The sequence below is a fragment of the Pyrus communis genome, chromosome 16 (genome assembly GCF_041283825.1).
Source record: "Pyrus communis isolate YQ-2024b chromosome 16, ASM4128382v1, whole genome shotgun sequence".
NCBI classification, from domain to species: Eukaryota; Viridiplantae; Streptophyta; class Magnoliopsida; order Rosales; family Rosaceae; genus Pyrus; species Pyrus communis.
The window spans coordinates 20411566-20428386 of record NC_142580.1 but is presented as its reverse complement, the minus strand read 5'-3'; the positions used below and the strand labels follow the sequence as shown (position 1 = coordinate 20428386).

Here is a 16821-nt window from a genome sequence, read left to right as displayed (position 1 = left end):
CTTCCACCACCATTGCCGCATCACTTTAACACCCTAAATCCATCCCAAACCCAAAATAACATCCAAATCATCCATTTAACCTCACTGCCGCAGCAAGGAGAAGAGGAAAGAGGACTTAGACGCGCAGAAATTCAAGTGGATTCGTTGGGCGTTCTAGGTGTAATCCATCCTTTGTTCTTTATGTTTAAATTCAATTTTATTTTTCTTGTTGTGAACATGAGAGGCTAAATCCCTATTTAGCTAGGGGGTGATTCGAAACCATGTTTATGCTTGCAATATGATTTGATTACGTTTGGTTGGAATTTCATGAATGGTGGATTCAATTTGTTTAACTGCTTGATTGATAACTTATTTGTGTATGTTTATTGAGAGTGCACACTTAATTTTCATGCATGAATATGACGCTAGAATATAAGTGAATTTCACCTAATAGTTATGAACTTATATTCACAAGTAGTGGAGGTTGCTATTAAACAATCGCGTTAAATAAATTCTTGGCATAAGTTTCATGCAATCATAGTAACGAATGCCTCGTCAACACTTATAGTTTTCATGATGCTTAATGATTCTTGCTTGTATCTCTATTATGCAATTCATGTAGGGAACTTGTGGGGAATGCTTTGGGTTGTCGCATGCAATCATCCAATTCATTAACTTAAGGAAAACTTGACGGTTAATTTAAGCGGACCTAATTAACCCGGGGTGTTGAGTTTCATAATTCATCGAAAGACCAACTGAAAATCAAATTGTATGCAAGTGTGACATGTGTGGAGAAGAACCTTCTAGCTAGCATTCATCCATATTTTCATCACATTCATATTTATATTCTGCCTTTTAATTACAATCTTTGCATTTAGTTAATTTCGTCAAAACCTCAATCCCCCTTTACTTTAGTGTCTAATTTAGTTAGAAAGTGTCTTAGTTTGTGTTTATAAGTGTTTTGCATTCTTTGAGTCTAGTTTAGTGTTTTTAACGTTTGTTTTACGTTTTTGAGTCAGTTTCCAAGTGATTTAGTAATCCCTCCTAATCCCCGGTCTAGAACGATCCCTACTTGCATCTTTACTACAATTGTCAAAAGAGGGTTTTAATTTGTGTGCTTAATTAGTTAGCATCACTTTTCTATCCCAAATCCTTGCTTAAATTCGTCATAAAACCTCCAAGTTATACCGCAAGTTACCTTCCTTTTTCCCTTTGATATCTGATTTCATATCTCATTTTCCTTATGGATTTGGGGTTGAATCCTTTCCTAAACTATGTAATAAACATTAGGATTCTTTCTCTCAAATAAATATCAAAGCCGCACCCCTTATTCAACCTTAAACATTCACCCACACAATCTGCCATCCTTCATCCTTTCTCCCAACCTTTTCCGCAGCTTTCAACCTTTCTTCCACCATTCATACACTTTCATACCTTCACCCAAACATCCATACACTATCCCCAACCTTTGCCGCACCACCCTACCAACCTAAACCCATTCATAACCCAGAAATCCATCCAAAATCACCCCTAAACTCTTGTGCCGCAACTTTGCAAGGAAACAGAGAAGAAGAAGAAGCCTTGGATGTTTGTGCATTCAAGTTAGAGTGTTGGAACGTTTTTAGGTGTAATCTATCATTTTTTTTCAATGTTTAATTCAAGATTTCTTTGTTTTGTTATGAACATGAGAGGCTAAACTCGTTTTAGCTAGGGGAGGCTTTGAAACCATGATTATATTTATGATATGAATTGATTAAGTCCAGTTGTGATTTCCTAAATCGTGAATGCAATTTACTTAACCGTTTGATGGATAACTTATTCTTGTATGTTGATTAGGGAGGCCTACTTAATTTGCATGCTTGAATTTGGTGCTAGAATATAAGGGAGTTTCACAAAATCGTCACAAACTTATATTCACAAGTAGTTAAGGTTGTTTTCACAATCATGTTAAGTAAATTCCTACCATGAGTATCATGATGTCATAGTTACAAGTGCTTTGTCAATACTTATTATTTTCATTAAACGTAATGATCTTTGATTGTATCTCCATTATGATGTCATGTAGGGAACTTTTGAAGAATGCTTTGGGTTATCGTATGATGTCATCCAATCCAATAACTTAAGGAAAATCTGAGGGTTAATTAGTGATGTCACGGTTAATCTGGGGTGTTGAGGTTCATGGTTTATCGGAAAAGAAACTGGAAATCAATTTGTGTTTGAATATATCATGCGTGGAAAAGTATCCTCTAGCTATCTAATCATCCATTGGTTTTCCCAAATTCGTCCAAATCTCTGTTAAGTCTTTAAGTTACTTGTTTTTCTCTTAAATTCGTCCAAAACCCAATCCCCTTTACTTGTTTCAAATTTGTCCTATAGTGTGTTTTTGAGTCTTTTGAGTCAAAACCCATTCTATTTTCGTCCAAATTAAGTCCTAGAGACTAAATTGAGTCTTTTTGATTGTTTTGTGTTGTTTTGAGTCTTTTAAGTTTGTTTTGAGTCATATAAGTTTAGTTAAGAGTCTTTGAGTTTGGTTAAGTGTTTTTAAGCATATTTTTGTATCTTTGAGTCAATTTTCATTAGATTAGCAATCCCTCCTAATCCCCGGCCTAGAACAATCCCTACTTATATCTATACTACAATTGTCAAAAAGAGGGTTTAATTTGAGTGCTATTATTTGTCATATCAGATTCCTAATCAAAGAAGGATTCCTACTTGAAGTAGGAAAGTTAAGCCAAGGTTTCCTATTTTGGTTTGACCTTTCCTAATCCTAAAAGGCCTAAGTTCCAGCAACATTGAAGGTCTCTTATGCATTTTAGGACACAAACTAAACCTTCCTTGCACCATTCTAACCCTTGCCGTGGCACACCTTACCCTTTCCTTTCCTTGTCGTGCAAGGGGAGTGCTTATTCCCTATTTTGTGTCCCAAGATCACATTCCTTTTTAACCCTAGCCAATGCCGCACCTTACATTCCTATTCTATCCTAAATCCTTACCTAATTTCAGCCTTAAAACACATTCCCTTTCCTATTCTTCTTTGCCGCATGTTTCTTCCCTTTTCCTTTGGATTCTGACTTTATGTCTCCTTTTCCTTGTGGATTTGGGGTCTAATTCTTTCCTAAACCATTTAATAAAAGTTAAGATCCTTTCCCTCAAATAAATAACCCTTTGCTGCACCTATAGAGAGGCTATTCACTCATATACACAACCTGCCATCCTTCATCCTTACCACCACCCTTTGCTGCAGCCTTCATTCACTTTTACACCATTCCCATATTTAAATACCTTCAACCACACATCCATACACCATTCCTCTACTTTGCCGCACTCCTTTACCAACCCAAATCCACTCCTAACCCAGAAACACATCCAAAATCATCCCTAAACCTTTGTGTTGCAACATAGCAAGGAAGAAGAAGCGAAGAAGAAGCCTTGGACATTTTTGCATTCAAGTTGGATTGTCGGAACGTTTTTAGGTGTAATCTATCTTTTTTTTTCAATGTTTAATTCAAGTTTTCTTTGTTTTGTTGTGAACATGAGAGGCTAAACCCGTTTTAGCTAGGGGAGGCTTTGAAACCATGATTATGTTTGTGATATGAATTGATTAATTCCAGTTGTGATTTCATAAATTGTGAATGCAATTTACTTAACCGTTTGATTGAGAACTTATTCTTGTATGTTGATTAGGGAGGCCTACTGATGCGTTATTTATACGCACACAAATTAAACCCTATTTGTGACAATTGTAGTAATGATGTAAGTAGGGATCGTTCTAACCGGGGATTAACTAGGGGTGCTAATCTAATTTGAAATGACTTGAAAACACAAAAACTAAATGTAAATACTCTTAACAAGACTACTATGACTCAGAATGGCTTTGAAAAACTCAAACTGCCTAAAACAATCAAACTGACTCAAATAGAAACTAGAACTTGATTTAGACGAATTTGAAACTGTTTATGACTCCAAAAGCTTAAAGATACAAAAATAAAACAAACACGAATGATTAAGACTCAACGAAATATGGGGGAAATGTGTTTGGACGATATTAAATTAAATGGACAGAATATAATTAAAGGCAAAATGTAAATATGAATGTGATGAAAATATGGATGATGGAATAGCCAAGGGGTTCTTCTCCACACATGTTACACTTGCATACAATATTGATTCTCAGTTGGTCTTTCGATAAGTTGTGAAACTCAACACCCCGAGTTAATTAGGTCCGCTTAAATTAACCGTCAAGTTCTCCTTAAGTCAATGAATTGGATGGTTAGCGCAACGCAATTCACCGCATTCTCCAAAAGTCCTTTACGTGAAAAGCACAATAAAGATACAATCAAAGATCATTAAGCATTATGAAAACTATAAGTATTGACGAGGCATTCGTTACTATGGAATACGCATGAAACTTATGCCAAGAATTCGTTTAACACGATTGTTTATAAGCAACCTCCACTACTTGTGAATATAAGTTCATAACGATTAGGTGAAATTCACTTATATTCTAGCGTCATATTTATGCATGAAAATTAAGCGCGCATTCTTAATAAACATTCATAAATAAGTTATCAATCAAACGGTTAAACAAATTGAATCCACAACTTATGAAATTCCAACGAAAGTTAATCAATTCATATTGCAAATATAAACATAGTTTCGAATCACCCCCTAGCTAAAGGGGGTTTAGTTCCTCATAACTTTGAAATCAAAGAAACACCTAAACATTCCAACAACTCAAACTTGAATTGTATGAACGTTTAGGCACTCTTATCTTCCATTCCTCATACGTACAAAACAAAGAGAATTAAATTATAACTTTGAAATCAAAGAAACACCCAAACATTCCAACAACTCAAACTTTGAATTGTATGAACGTTTAGGCACTCTTCTCTTCCTCTTCGTTGTGGCACAAGGTCTAAGGAGATGTTAAGGGCTTTAGGTGTATGTGGAATGGAGTAGGGAGTGGTTGGAGATGGAAGAAAGAAAGAGAAAATATGCAGAAAATGAAGGGATATGCACGGCAAGAATGGAGGATTTTGTGTTGTGTGTTGTGTATGAAAAAAAATCAGATGATTAAAGGGGGTGAAAGATGGCTGAATGATAGATTGAATAATTAGGCTCTAGGGTGGAATAAATGGTGATGCATGTGGGTGAATGTGAAGGGAATATCATTTGCACGGCAAAGAGGGATTTGTGGTGAAATGGATGAATGATTAAGAGTGCATGTGGGTGATTTGAATGAATGCAAAGTGAATGAATAATGAAATGGGAAAGCATGACCAAGGTGGAAATGCATGTGAAATGTTGGAAAGGGATTGGGAATGCACGGCTTTGGGGAAAGAATGAGTGGATGTGCAAATGTGTTTTAATTAATGAAAGTGTTTGGAGAATGAATGCAATGATGAAGAGTGAATAAAGAATGCATGTAGGGTTAGCTAGGTTGGCTTTGTTTGGGTGCATGTGTGTTAATGGTGGTTTTGCATGTGAATTGATGGATTGTTTTTGATGGAATGGATGGTTCTTTGCATGGCTATAAGGGAGAGAATAAGAGAGAATGGGCTAGGCCCTTTGTTTTATGTCCAAAGTGAATACAAGGCCTTCAAATTCGTCCATCCTCTTGGCTCCATGGATAAGCTATCCAATCCATGCCCAAAAATGCTCTAAATGGCCTCAAAATGCACTTTCTTGCTCCCTAGGCCCTTAGAACCTGAAAACACACAAAAGAAGCATAAAAGACTAAAATAACGAGAGAAACATAACGTAAATGCACGAGAACAAGCCATTTAAGTCGCATGAATATGCTCCTATCAAACTCCCCCACACTTATCTTTTGCTAGTCCTCGAGCAAAACAGAAAAACAAAACAAAACCTAAACCTTCCAACAATCGTCTTAGGGATTTCCAATGCACATGACATGTTAAAAATCATCATTCCCACAGATTTTAGTCATCTTCACACTTAATTACATTCTTAATCACAGTCACCACATACTATTTCACAATTAAGTATTTAAAACCATGTTTTGAATGTAGTAACATGCCTTAGAGAATTTGCTCAATTCCTTACAAGATATGCACTCAGTTTTCACTCAGATTTTCTGACTACACACCCTAAACTAGTTATATGTGAGAAGATTGATGTAAACATAAAAACGAACACTCACATATATGTATTTCAAAGGAAGCAATTTCTGGAGTTAATAAGCATGCTTAGATATGATCTCATGAATGGAATGCTACTACTTAGACGCGAGAACCAGTGACACCATAAGCTCATACCAAGTTCAAACTCCACAATTGAAATACATAACACTCAAGATAGAAGTCAAGGGTTGTAACGGGGCTAAAGGTGTTTGGCTAACAAAGAAGGGATATGGAAAACAAAGGTTCTTAAAGAAATAGCGAGCAAAGCATTTGAATTAACGTAGAATTCACTTTTGAATGAAAACTCAACTTTTGAACAACAAGGGGGAACAAGCTCTTTTTCCTTTCTTTCTTTTCTTTTCTGTTTTTCCCGGCAACGGAACCATTTATTTTTCTTTTTTTTCTTTTTTTTTTTTTTTTCTCTCAATAAACATACATAAACACTAAAGAACAAAACATTCTCTCCCCCACACTCATTTTCTTTCATAATGTAACTCAAAAGGAATTCATTTAAGTCATGCTCACTATCATTTAAGAACAAGGGTGTGGATTGTCCTAAACTAGGCTAGGTAAGGATAATGTGGGTTAACAAAGAATAAAGGCTAAACGAGGCTCAACGGGGTTAAAACTTACAACAAATACGAAATATGGGAAGTAAGGCTATTTGGTTATGGTGGCAACTACACAACTTCATCTTGATATATGTTATGCAAATCAATGTCATGCTTTGAATGAAACGGAAATAAGTTCTAGCATTTAGTTCTATCATGATACAATTGCATTCTAAGTAGCAACCAAGCAAGGAATAATGAGATCATGCAACAACTTTAGAAAACAAAGAATCACAGAAAATAACTCTCCAAAGAAGGTAATGGCTCGAGTCTCACAGGGTTGTAGCGTTTGTTTGAGTTCCTTCCTTCAAGCATGTTACTAAAATGAATTTTCTTTTATGATTGCATGTGAAGTCATACATTATAACCATAACCAAGCATATACCAAGAGTAAATCAAACTTTTTTCTATGTTAATAACTCTTTTTAACAGTCATGCAATTACAAACCAAATCCTTATCATTGTGTTTGGAAGGTACCCTAAGACACAAACACACAAAAACGACTCAAAACACTCTTTTTTTAGGTTTTTCAAAACATATTTTTCAAATTTTTATGTGATTTTCGGAGTTATAAAATATAACACACTAAAACACTCTAAAACAATTTAAAAACACCTTAAAACAGCAAGGAACAACCTTTGAAGTTATGGGTGATAAAATCCCACGGATTTGCATTAAATATACTTAGTTACCCCCCCCCCCCCCCCACACTTAAATCAAACATTGTCCTCAATGTTTTAAGCATAGATTCACACAAAAAGCAACTAAACATACTAAAAGCAACTAAACATACTAAAAGCAACTAAACATACTAAACATGGCAGAATGTAATTAACAAAGAGAAGAGTTTAGAGACGCAAATCTGGTTATGGAGTGTAAGTTCCATCTTCTCCTTGGTAATTGCATTTAGGCTTTGATCTTTGTGATTCCACAGGCTTACTCTTGAACTGGTTTCCGCTCATCGTTGATTTTCCTTTGTGCTACTCTTGAACTAGGCAGCAGGATTCTTTTGGTCTTCCCCGAAGGTCTGAGCTTACTCCTTTGGTCTGTTTCTTTGTTCAATCTTTCCAATTCGTATTGAAAAGGGTTGGAGGATAACTCAGCCTAAGTTTGTCTCCACATGCTTCAATGTATCATTTTCACTTGCCTTACTCGCTCCCCTTTGCAGAAGTGGTCCCTTTTCCGGAAGTGTATCAACCGTTGAAGATGACTACTCGAGAGCAACGCTAGGTAAGCAATCAGGAATAGATTCCAGGCAGTTGGCTCCAGATCGGAAGACTGACTCCAAGTGCCGGCTAATTGCTTCTTTTACTTTGCCATGCGAGTAAAAACAAGGACAAAGAAAAAGACAGGGAAAGAGCATGATATGAGATACTTTTGCTTTTGACCTTGATGATATGAGATACCTTTTCTTTTGAAGAAGCGATGAATGAATCAGCACACTTCAATCTGCCATTTCCTCCTGGGTCATCTGTACTCCAGGCATCCGGTATCATCTTTGGGGAAGAAGAAAAAATTGAGTATTTCAAAAGGCTTTGCTGGGAGTGCGCCCTCAGAGGTGAGGGAGAGTTGGGCATTTTCTTCAGGTTTACCTTGCCATAAAAGACGAAGGTCGACATATATAGAAATAATATCAAGTGGTGGTACTGTTCTTTTACCCTTGTCGACAAATGTCTCTTCGATATCTGAACGACGCCTCTTCGATTTCTGAGCAGGCGCCCCTTCGATTTCTGAACGACGCCCCTTTGCTTTCTGAATGACACGTAGTAGTGCGGATGCGGCTCCTTTTGACAAAGCTGCACGCGTTTTCTGAAAAGCAGCGAAAGTGTCGCCGAACTTTGCGCTTGTCGGCTAAAGATGTGTAGTTGCAGTGATGGCCTCCACGTGTTGTCTGAAAAGAAGAAATCTTTTGACAAAGTTGAACGCGTCTTCTGAAAAGCCGAGAAAGCGTTGCCTAAATTACGCCGGAAATTCCGGCTTTTTGAATCGGTGGACGCGTCGCCTTGGCTTTTTTATTGAGCTATCGATCACCACAACAAACACACTCTGAAGATTTCCCATTCTTGAAAATCGACTCCGGCCCTTTGAAATTTAACTCCATCCCTTTTCTTTGAACACTTTTGAAAAATGGCAAACTCATCGAACCTTAGCTTGGAATTGAGCCTTAGCAGTGATACGGGCGCGCCGCGTCAAGGTAACGTATGGCGCCCTTCTTTCTTATCTTCTAACGGTCCTCTCACAGGTGAAGACTCCGTGATGCAGGACGCCACAACAGCTACAATAGTAGCTAGGAACCTCCTCACTCCAAAAGATAGTAGGCTGCTGTCAGGACTGTCCGATGAGTTGGCCGTTCAAGAGTCCCTCGCACTTAGTGTTCAGTGTGCGAGTTCTGTGTCCAACATGGGCCAACGCCTGCTTGCCCGCTCCCGTCAGGTGGAATCATTGATGGCAGAGGTGGAAAGTCTTAAGCAAGAGATCCAGCAGCTTAAGTACGAGAATAGAAGTTTGCATGTGCTTGCAAATAACTATTCGTCGGGCATGAAGAGGAAGCTTGATGAACTGCAAGAGTCTGAAGGTCGGATTCAAAGTGACCGTCAAAGGTTTTCGTCTTTCCTCCAGAGGCACCTTTTTCCTGGATCATCCAGCGTTTGGCCAAGTATTGAGGCCTGGAATGCTCTAGCTCCGATGACTTCCGCTCCGATGCCTCCCGCTTCTATTCCTCCCGCTTCTATGCCTTCTGCTTCTATGCCTTCCGCTTCTGCGCCTCGTAGTGGGGCTTCACGTAAACAACCTTTGTGAAGCTCCACCTTTCTCCATGTTTAGTATATATATATATATATTTTTTTTTTTTTTTATTTTTTTTTTATTTTTTTTTGTAATCAAATCGGAGATCAATGGACAACTTTATTTTATTCAATGTATTGGGTTGCCTCCCAAGTAGCGCTTGCTTTAACGTCTTCCAACCGGACGGTACCTCCGTTTAAGCTTGACTAGGTTCCACGGCATGGAGGGGTACCTCCTCCACGACATGCTCCTCAAACATCTCGTAATAGGGCTTCAATCGATGCCCATTCACTTTGAATTGTTGCTGCGTCCTTGAACTTTTGATTTGCATTGCACCATGAGGGAAAACATTAGTGACAATAAAAGGACCAACCCATTTGGAACGCAACTTACCCGGAAACAACCGAAGGTGAGAATTGAACAACAACACTTTCTGCCCAATAGAGAACGTCTTGGCACGAATCATCTTGTCATGAAATGCCTTTGTTTTCTCCTTGTAAATCCGGGCATTCTCATATGCTTCATTTCGGATTTCATCAAGCTCACATAATTGAAGCTTCCTATGTAAACCTCTGGCATCAAGGTCCATATTGAACGTTTTGACGGCCCAATGTGCACGATGCTCTAGTTCGACGGGAAGATGGCATGGCTTCCCATAGATGAGCCGAAAAGGTGACATCCCAATGGGGGTTTTGTAGGCAGTGCGATACGCCCACAATGCATCGTTTAAGCGCAAACTCCAATCCTTCCTTGTAGGCCCCACGGTCTTCTCAAGAATCTGCTTGATTTCCCTATTCGAAACCTCGGCTTGCCCGCTCGTTTGAGGATGATAAGGTGTGGCCACCTTATGTGTGACATTGTATTTCTTGAGCAACACCTCGATGGTTCGATTACAAAAATGGGAACCTCCATCACTGATTAGCACTCGTGGCATTCCAAACCTTGCAAAAATGTTAGTTTTCACAAAATCTGCAACCACTCGAGAATCATTAGTTCGGGTGGCTTTTGCTTCCACCCATTTCGACACATAGTCCACAGCAAGCAATATATAAAGAAACCCATGTGACGAAGGAAAGGGACCCATAAAATCAATACCCCAAACATCAAAGATTTCAACACTAAAAATGGGGGTTTGCGGCATTTGCTGTTTAGGACCAATATTGCCCGTTCTTTGGCATCTATCACAAGACATGCAAAATGTTCTAGCATCCCTAAAGATGGTAGGCCAATAGAAACCACATTCTAACACCTTAAGTGCTGTTCTTTGAGTGCCAAAGTGTCCCCCACAAGCATAAGTGTGACAAAAGGTTAGAATAGCATTAAACTCAGAATCGTGCACACACCTACGTATAACTTGGTCAGGGCAATATTTCCATAAATACGGGTCATCCCACACATAAAACCGTGCCTCTTTCTTCAATTTATCACATTGGTGTTTAAGTAATTCACTAGGAACATGTTTAGACACCAAATAATTCACCAAATCAGCATACCACGGTTCACTTACCTTGACGGACATCAGTTGCTCATCTGGGAACGTCTCTATGATAGGCACGGCATCCTCCTCATGCACCATACGGCTCAAGTGGTCAGCCACCACGTTTTCACTTCCTTTCTTGTCCCGGATTTCGATATCGAACTCTTGGAGAAGAAGCATCCAACGAATGAGTCGTGGTTTGGCCTCCTTCTTGGTGAACAAATACTTCAATGCTGCATGGTCAGTATAAATAATAACTTTAGTACCAAGCAAATAAGAACGAAATTTATCTAAAGCAAATACAATAGCAAGAAGTTCTTTTTTAGTGGTAGAATAATTCAATTGTGCATCATTTAAAGTTCGAGAGGCATAATAGATAACATGCGGCCTCTTTTCCTTCATTTGCCCCAAAACAGCTCCTAATGCATAATCGGAAGCATCGCACATAAGCTCAAAAGGAAGGCTCCAATCCGGTGGAACTATGATAGGGGCCGAAGTTAGTGTTTCTTTGAGGTGATTGAACGCCTTCTCACACTCCTCGTTGAAGTCAAACGCCACATCTTTCCGGAGGAGACGGCAAAGAGGGTTTGAGATCTTGGAGAAGTCCTTGATAAATCGCCTATAAAATCCTGCATGACCAAGAAACGAACGAACCTCTCGAACCGAAGTAGGAGAGGGTAAGTAGCGTATAAGATCTATTTTCGATTTATCCACTTCAATTCCTCTTTCTGAAACAATATGCCCTAGAACTATGCCTTGTCTAACCATAAAGTGACATTTTTCCCAATTAAGCACAAGGTTAGTTTCTACACATCGTTTTAAAATCATTGTGAGATTTTCCAAACAACCATCAAATGAATCACCAAACACACTGAAATCATCCATAAATACCTCAATAATCTTTTCCACAAAATCTGGAAAGATACTTACCATACACCTTTGAAACGTGGCCGGAGCATTGCATAAACCAAAAGGCATGCGACGATAAGCAAAAGTACCAAAGGGGCATGTGAAAGTTGTCTTTTCTTGGTCATCCGGCGCTATGACAATCTGATTATATCCAGAATAACCATCAAGGAAACAATAAAAAGAATGACCGGCTAACCTTTCAAGCATTTGATCAACGAACGGCAAAGGGAAGTGGTCCTTCCTTGTGGTGGCGTTGAGCTTCCTATAATCAATGCACACTCGCCAACCTGTTTGGATACGGGTTGGCACAAGCTCATTCTCAGCATTCTTCACCACTGTCACTCCGGACTTCTTTGGAACACATTGCACCGGTGACACCCAACGATTATCAGAGATCGGATAAATCACTCCACAATCAAGAAGTTTGATAATCTCTTTTTTCACAACTTCCATCATTGGAGGGTTGAGACGGCGCTGAGCCTCTCGAGTTGGTTTAGCCCCCTCCTCTAGAAGTATGCAATGCATGCACGTAGTCGGGCTAATTCCCCTAATATCGGCCAAAGTCCATCCAATGGCCGTCTTGTGCTCTTTCAACACTCGAATCAACTTCTCCTCCTCTATGGCCGTGAGTGATGAGGAGACAATGACGGGCAATGTCTCGTTGTCTCCCAAGAAGACGTACTTTAAATGATCGGGCAACGGTTTAAGCTCAAGTACGGGTGCCTGAATCACTGAGGGTAACAACTTATTAGTGGAAACTGAAATTGAAATTGGGTTAGAAGGCTTACCAAAGTGTTGTGGCAATGACTCAAGTGCAGCGACCATCTCGGCCTCATCTTCACTTCTAGGCACGGCGAAACCAGATTTTTGCCCAATTCCTTGTGCAATTGTTGTTTCAAGTGTATCCCTCTCCAAAGAATCGAGAAATTCCTGCGCCAAATCATCAATTATATCAATAGAAAAGCAAGAATGATCGTCCTTAGGAAATTTAATACTTTCAGAAAGATTGAAATCAATGACTTCCCCATCAAATTCCATCGTTAACGTTCCTTTAAACACATTTATCTTGGTGCGGGCTGTCTTCATGAAGGGCCTCCCTAATAAAATCGGCAATGGGGTGGAATGGGGTGAATCCTCCATGTCAAGCACGTAGAAATCCGCTGGGAAGATCAAATTATTCACCTGCACTAAGACATCTTCCAATACGCCCTTTGGATAGGCATTAGATCTATCGGCCAACTGAATAATCACACCATCATTTTTCAATTCACCAAGGTTCATTGAGGCATAAATAGAGTATGGCATGACGTTAATTGAAGCTCCTAAGTCTAACATAGCATGTTCGAACTTAGTTTGACCAATAATACAAGGGATTGTAAAGCTACCTGGATCTTTGCATTTAGGTGGTAGTTTCCTTTGTAGCACTGCAGACACATTCTCACTTACCTGGACCACCTCCTTGTTTGAAATCCTCTTCCTCGTTGTGCAAAGCTCTTTTAAGAACTTGGCATACTTAGGGACTTGCTTGATTGCATCAAGGAGCGGAATGTTGACTTGAACTTTCCTAAAGGTTTCCAGAATGTCCTTTTCACTCTCCTCCTTCTTTGATTGCCTAAACCTGCTAGGAAAGGGCACGTTTAGTGGAATAGAACTTGACAAAGTCAAATTTGGACTTACCTTAGGCGTGTTGGACGGTTTTGGCACAATAAGGGGTTGCGGCAAAGTTTCTTTCACCCTTGCCGTGGCCTTCCTTGCTTGTTCCTCCTCTTCTTGTAGCAACATGTCCTCTTCTTGACTTGTTTTGGACGGCCTTGGGGTGGTTCCGACCTCCTTACCACTTCTCAAACTTATGGCGTTTGCAGATTCGAATCCTCCTTTCGGAGTCACCTGCGTTGAACTTGGTAACTTGCCTTGTTCTCTATTAAATTGCCCCATGAATTCAGCCATTTGTCCCAGTTGTCTCTTCAACTCCTTCACCTCTTGAGCTTGATTCTGCACCTCATTGGCGTAATTGTGCATGTCCTTTGTTTGTTTTTCTTGCCCCTGCGCCAATGTAGTTAGCAATTGAATAACTTGAGAATTATCAAAAAACGAACCTGAGTTGTTTTGGGACGATGGTGGTTGGTTGGATTGGTATGGTCGCGGGAATCCAGGTGGGTTTTGTTGAAATCCCCTTTGTGGTGCAGATTGTTGGGCAGGTTGTTGTGCATCTCTCCATCTGAAATTTGGGTGGTCTCTCCAACCTGGATTATATGTGTTAGAATATGGATCGTTCCTCGGTTGGTTTTGATTCCCATAGCCTATGGCATTGGCAGATTCCCATCCCCCATTCTCTATTAATTGAGGGCATGTCTCGGATGGATGCCCTTGCATTGTACACACGCCACACACTTGGTTTTCTTGTGATTTTGACCCCTTGACAACCTGAGACACGAGAGAAGTAAGATTAGCCAATTGTGACTGAATATCAGAAATTGCACTTACCTCATTCACACTTTGTTGTCGTGGCCCTTCTCTTTGTCCAACACCTTCATATTGTTGTGCATTTAGAGCACGGTTTGCAATTAGGGTCTTGGCTGCCATAGGTGTTTTGTCCACCAATGCACCTCCCGCCGAAGCATCGAGCATTTGCCTTTCAATGGGAAGAAGGCCCTCATAGAAGTATTGAAGGAGAAGCTCCTCCTTCATTTGATGTTGAGGACATGATGCAACAAGGGTTTTAAAACGCTCGTAGTATGCCGGAAAAGATTCTCCTTGACTTTGTTGGATTCCGCTAATTTTCTTCCTCAAGAGAATGACTTTTGACGTAGGGAAGAACTTCTCTAAGAAGGCTCTCTTCATGCTCTCCCAAGAAGTAACGGTCCCGGGTGCCAATTCATAAAGCCAATCCTTAGCCTTTTCCACAAGAGAGAATGGAAAAGCCTTCATCATCAGAATGTTCCCATCGACATTTATGGGTGTCATGCTCGAACAAACAACCTCGAACTCCTTGAGATGCTTGTTGGGATCTTCCATGGAAAGCCCATGGTACTTCAGAATGTGGTGCAACAAGCTTGACTTCAATTCGAATTCATCGGTCTTGCCTTGGGCAGCCGCGGGGTATTGAATGCAAAGAGGTGCTGCATTGGCCAAACCTGAGGCAGAAAGCTCTTTAATGGTTCGATTGTCCACGGCCATGGTTGGTACTTCCTCTTTAACCCAATCCGTGGCTTCCTCTTCTACTTCAGGTTCGGGACTAGGAGGATTAGACTCTTGCAATTTCTTGTTCCTTCTCAAAGTCCTCTCGAAATCACCGTCAAAGTCGGAGATATGCTCACGAACAGGTTGTGAGCTACGGGTCATAAACTAGTACCTACACACAAAAGTAAACAAGATAAGTAACCAACTTAATAGACTTGGCACAAGTAAGAAAACAAGTTGCCACACACGGCACAAAAACACATACACACGGTGCAAAAAAAAAAAATTAAAACAAAACAGAAACTAAACAATTTAAACAATACTCAAGACAAGGGATTAGCAACTTTGCCAATCCCCGGCAACGGCGCCAAAATTTGATGCGTTATTTATACGCACACAAATTAAACCCTATTTGTGACAATTGTAGTAATGATGTAAGTAGGGATCGTTCTAACCGGGGATTAACTAGGGGTGCTAATCTAATTTGAAATGACTTGAAAACACAAAAACTAAATGTAAATACTCTTAACAAGACTACTATGACTCAGAATGGCTTTGAAAAACTCAAACTGCCTAAAACAATCAAACTGACTCAAATAGAAACTAGAACTTGATTTAGACGAATTTGAAACTGTTTATGACTCCAAAAGCTTAAAGATACAAAAATAAAACAAACACGAATAATTAAGACTCAACGAAATATGGGGGAAATGTGTTTGGACGATATTAAATTAAATGGACAGAATATAATTAAAGGCAAAATGTAAATATGAATGTGATGAAAATATGGATGATGGAATAGCCAAGGGGTTCTTCTCCACACATGTTACACTTGCATACAATATTGATTCTCAGTTGGTCTTTCGATAAGTTGTGAAACTCAACACCCCGAGTTAATTAGGTCCGCTTAAATTAACCGTCAAGTTCTCCTTAAGTCAATGAATTGGATGGTTAGCGCAACGCAATTCACCCCATTCTCCAAAAGTCCTTTACGTGAAAAGCACAATAAAGATACAATCAAAGATCATTAAGCATTATGAAAACTATAAGTATTGACGAGGCATTCGTTACTATGGAATACGCATGAAACTTATGCCAAGAATTCGTTTAACACGATTGTTTATAAGCAACCTCCACTACTTGTGAATATAAGTTCATAACGATTAGGTGAAATTCACTTATATTCTAGCGTCATATTTATGCATGAAAATTAAGCACGCATTCTTAATAAACATTCATAAATAAGTTATCAATCAAACGGTTAAACAAATTGAATCCACAACTTATGAAATTCCAATGAAAGTTAATCAATTCATATTGCAAATATAAACATAGTTTCGAATCACCCCCTAGCTAAAGGGGGTTTAGTTCCTCATAACTTTGAAATCAAAGAAACACCTAAACATTCCAACAACTCAAACTTGAATTGTATGAACGTTTAGGCACTCTTATCTTCCATTCCTCATACGTACAAAACAAAGAGAATTAAATTATAACTTTGAAATCAAAGAAACACCCAAACATTCCAACAACTCAAACTTTGAATTGTATGAACGTTTAGGCACTCTTCTCTTCCTCTTCGTTGTGGCACAAGGTCTAAGGAGATGTTAAGGGCTTTAGGTGTATGTGGAATGGAGTAGGGAGTGGTTGGAGATGGAAGAAAGAAAGAGAAAATATGCAGAAAATGAAGGGATATGCACGGCAAGAATGGAGGATTTTGTGTTGTGTGTTGTGTAT

The 16821-nt window shown here is 39.3% G+C and overlaps 1 protein-coding gene across 1 annotated transcript in view; it reads right to left on the bottom strand.

The window, feature by feature from the left end:
- Nucleotides 1-15375, bottom strand: part of LOC148690124 (uncharacterized) — an 81457-nt gene extending 66082 nt beyond the window's left edge. The window contains exon 1 of the mRNA XM_088687189.1: nt 12950-15375. Coding sequence (XP_088543315.1) covers nt 12950-15246 — 2297 coding nt within the window. The 5' untranslated portion in view covers nt 15247-15375. The remainder of the gene's footprint in view (nt 1-12949) is intronic.
- Between the last annotated feature and the right edge of the window lie 1446 nt (nt 15376-16821).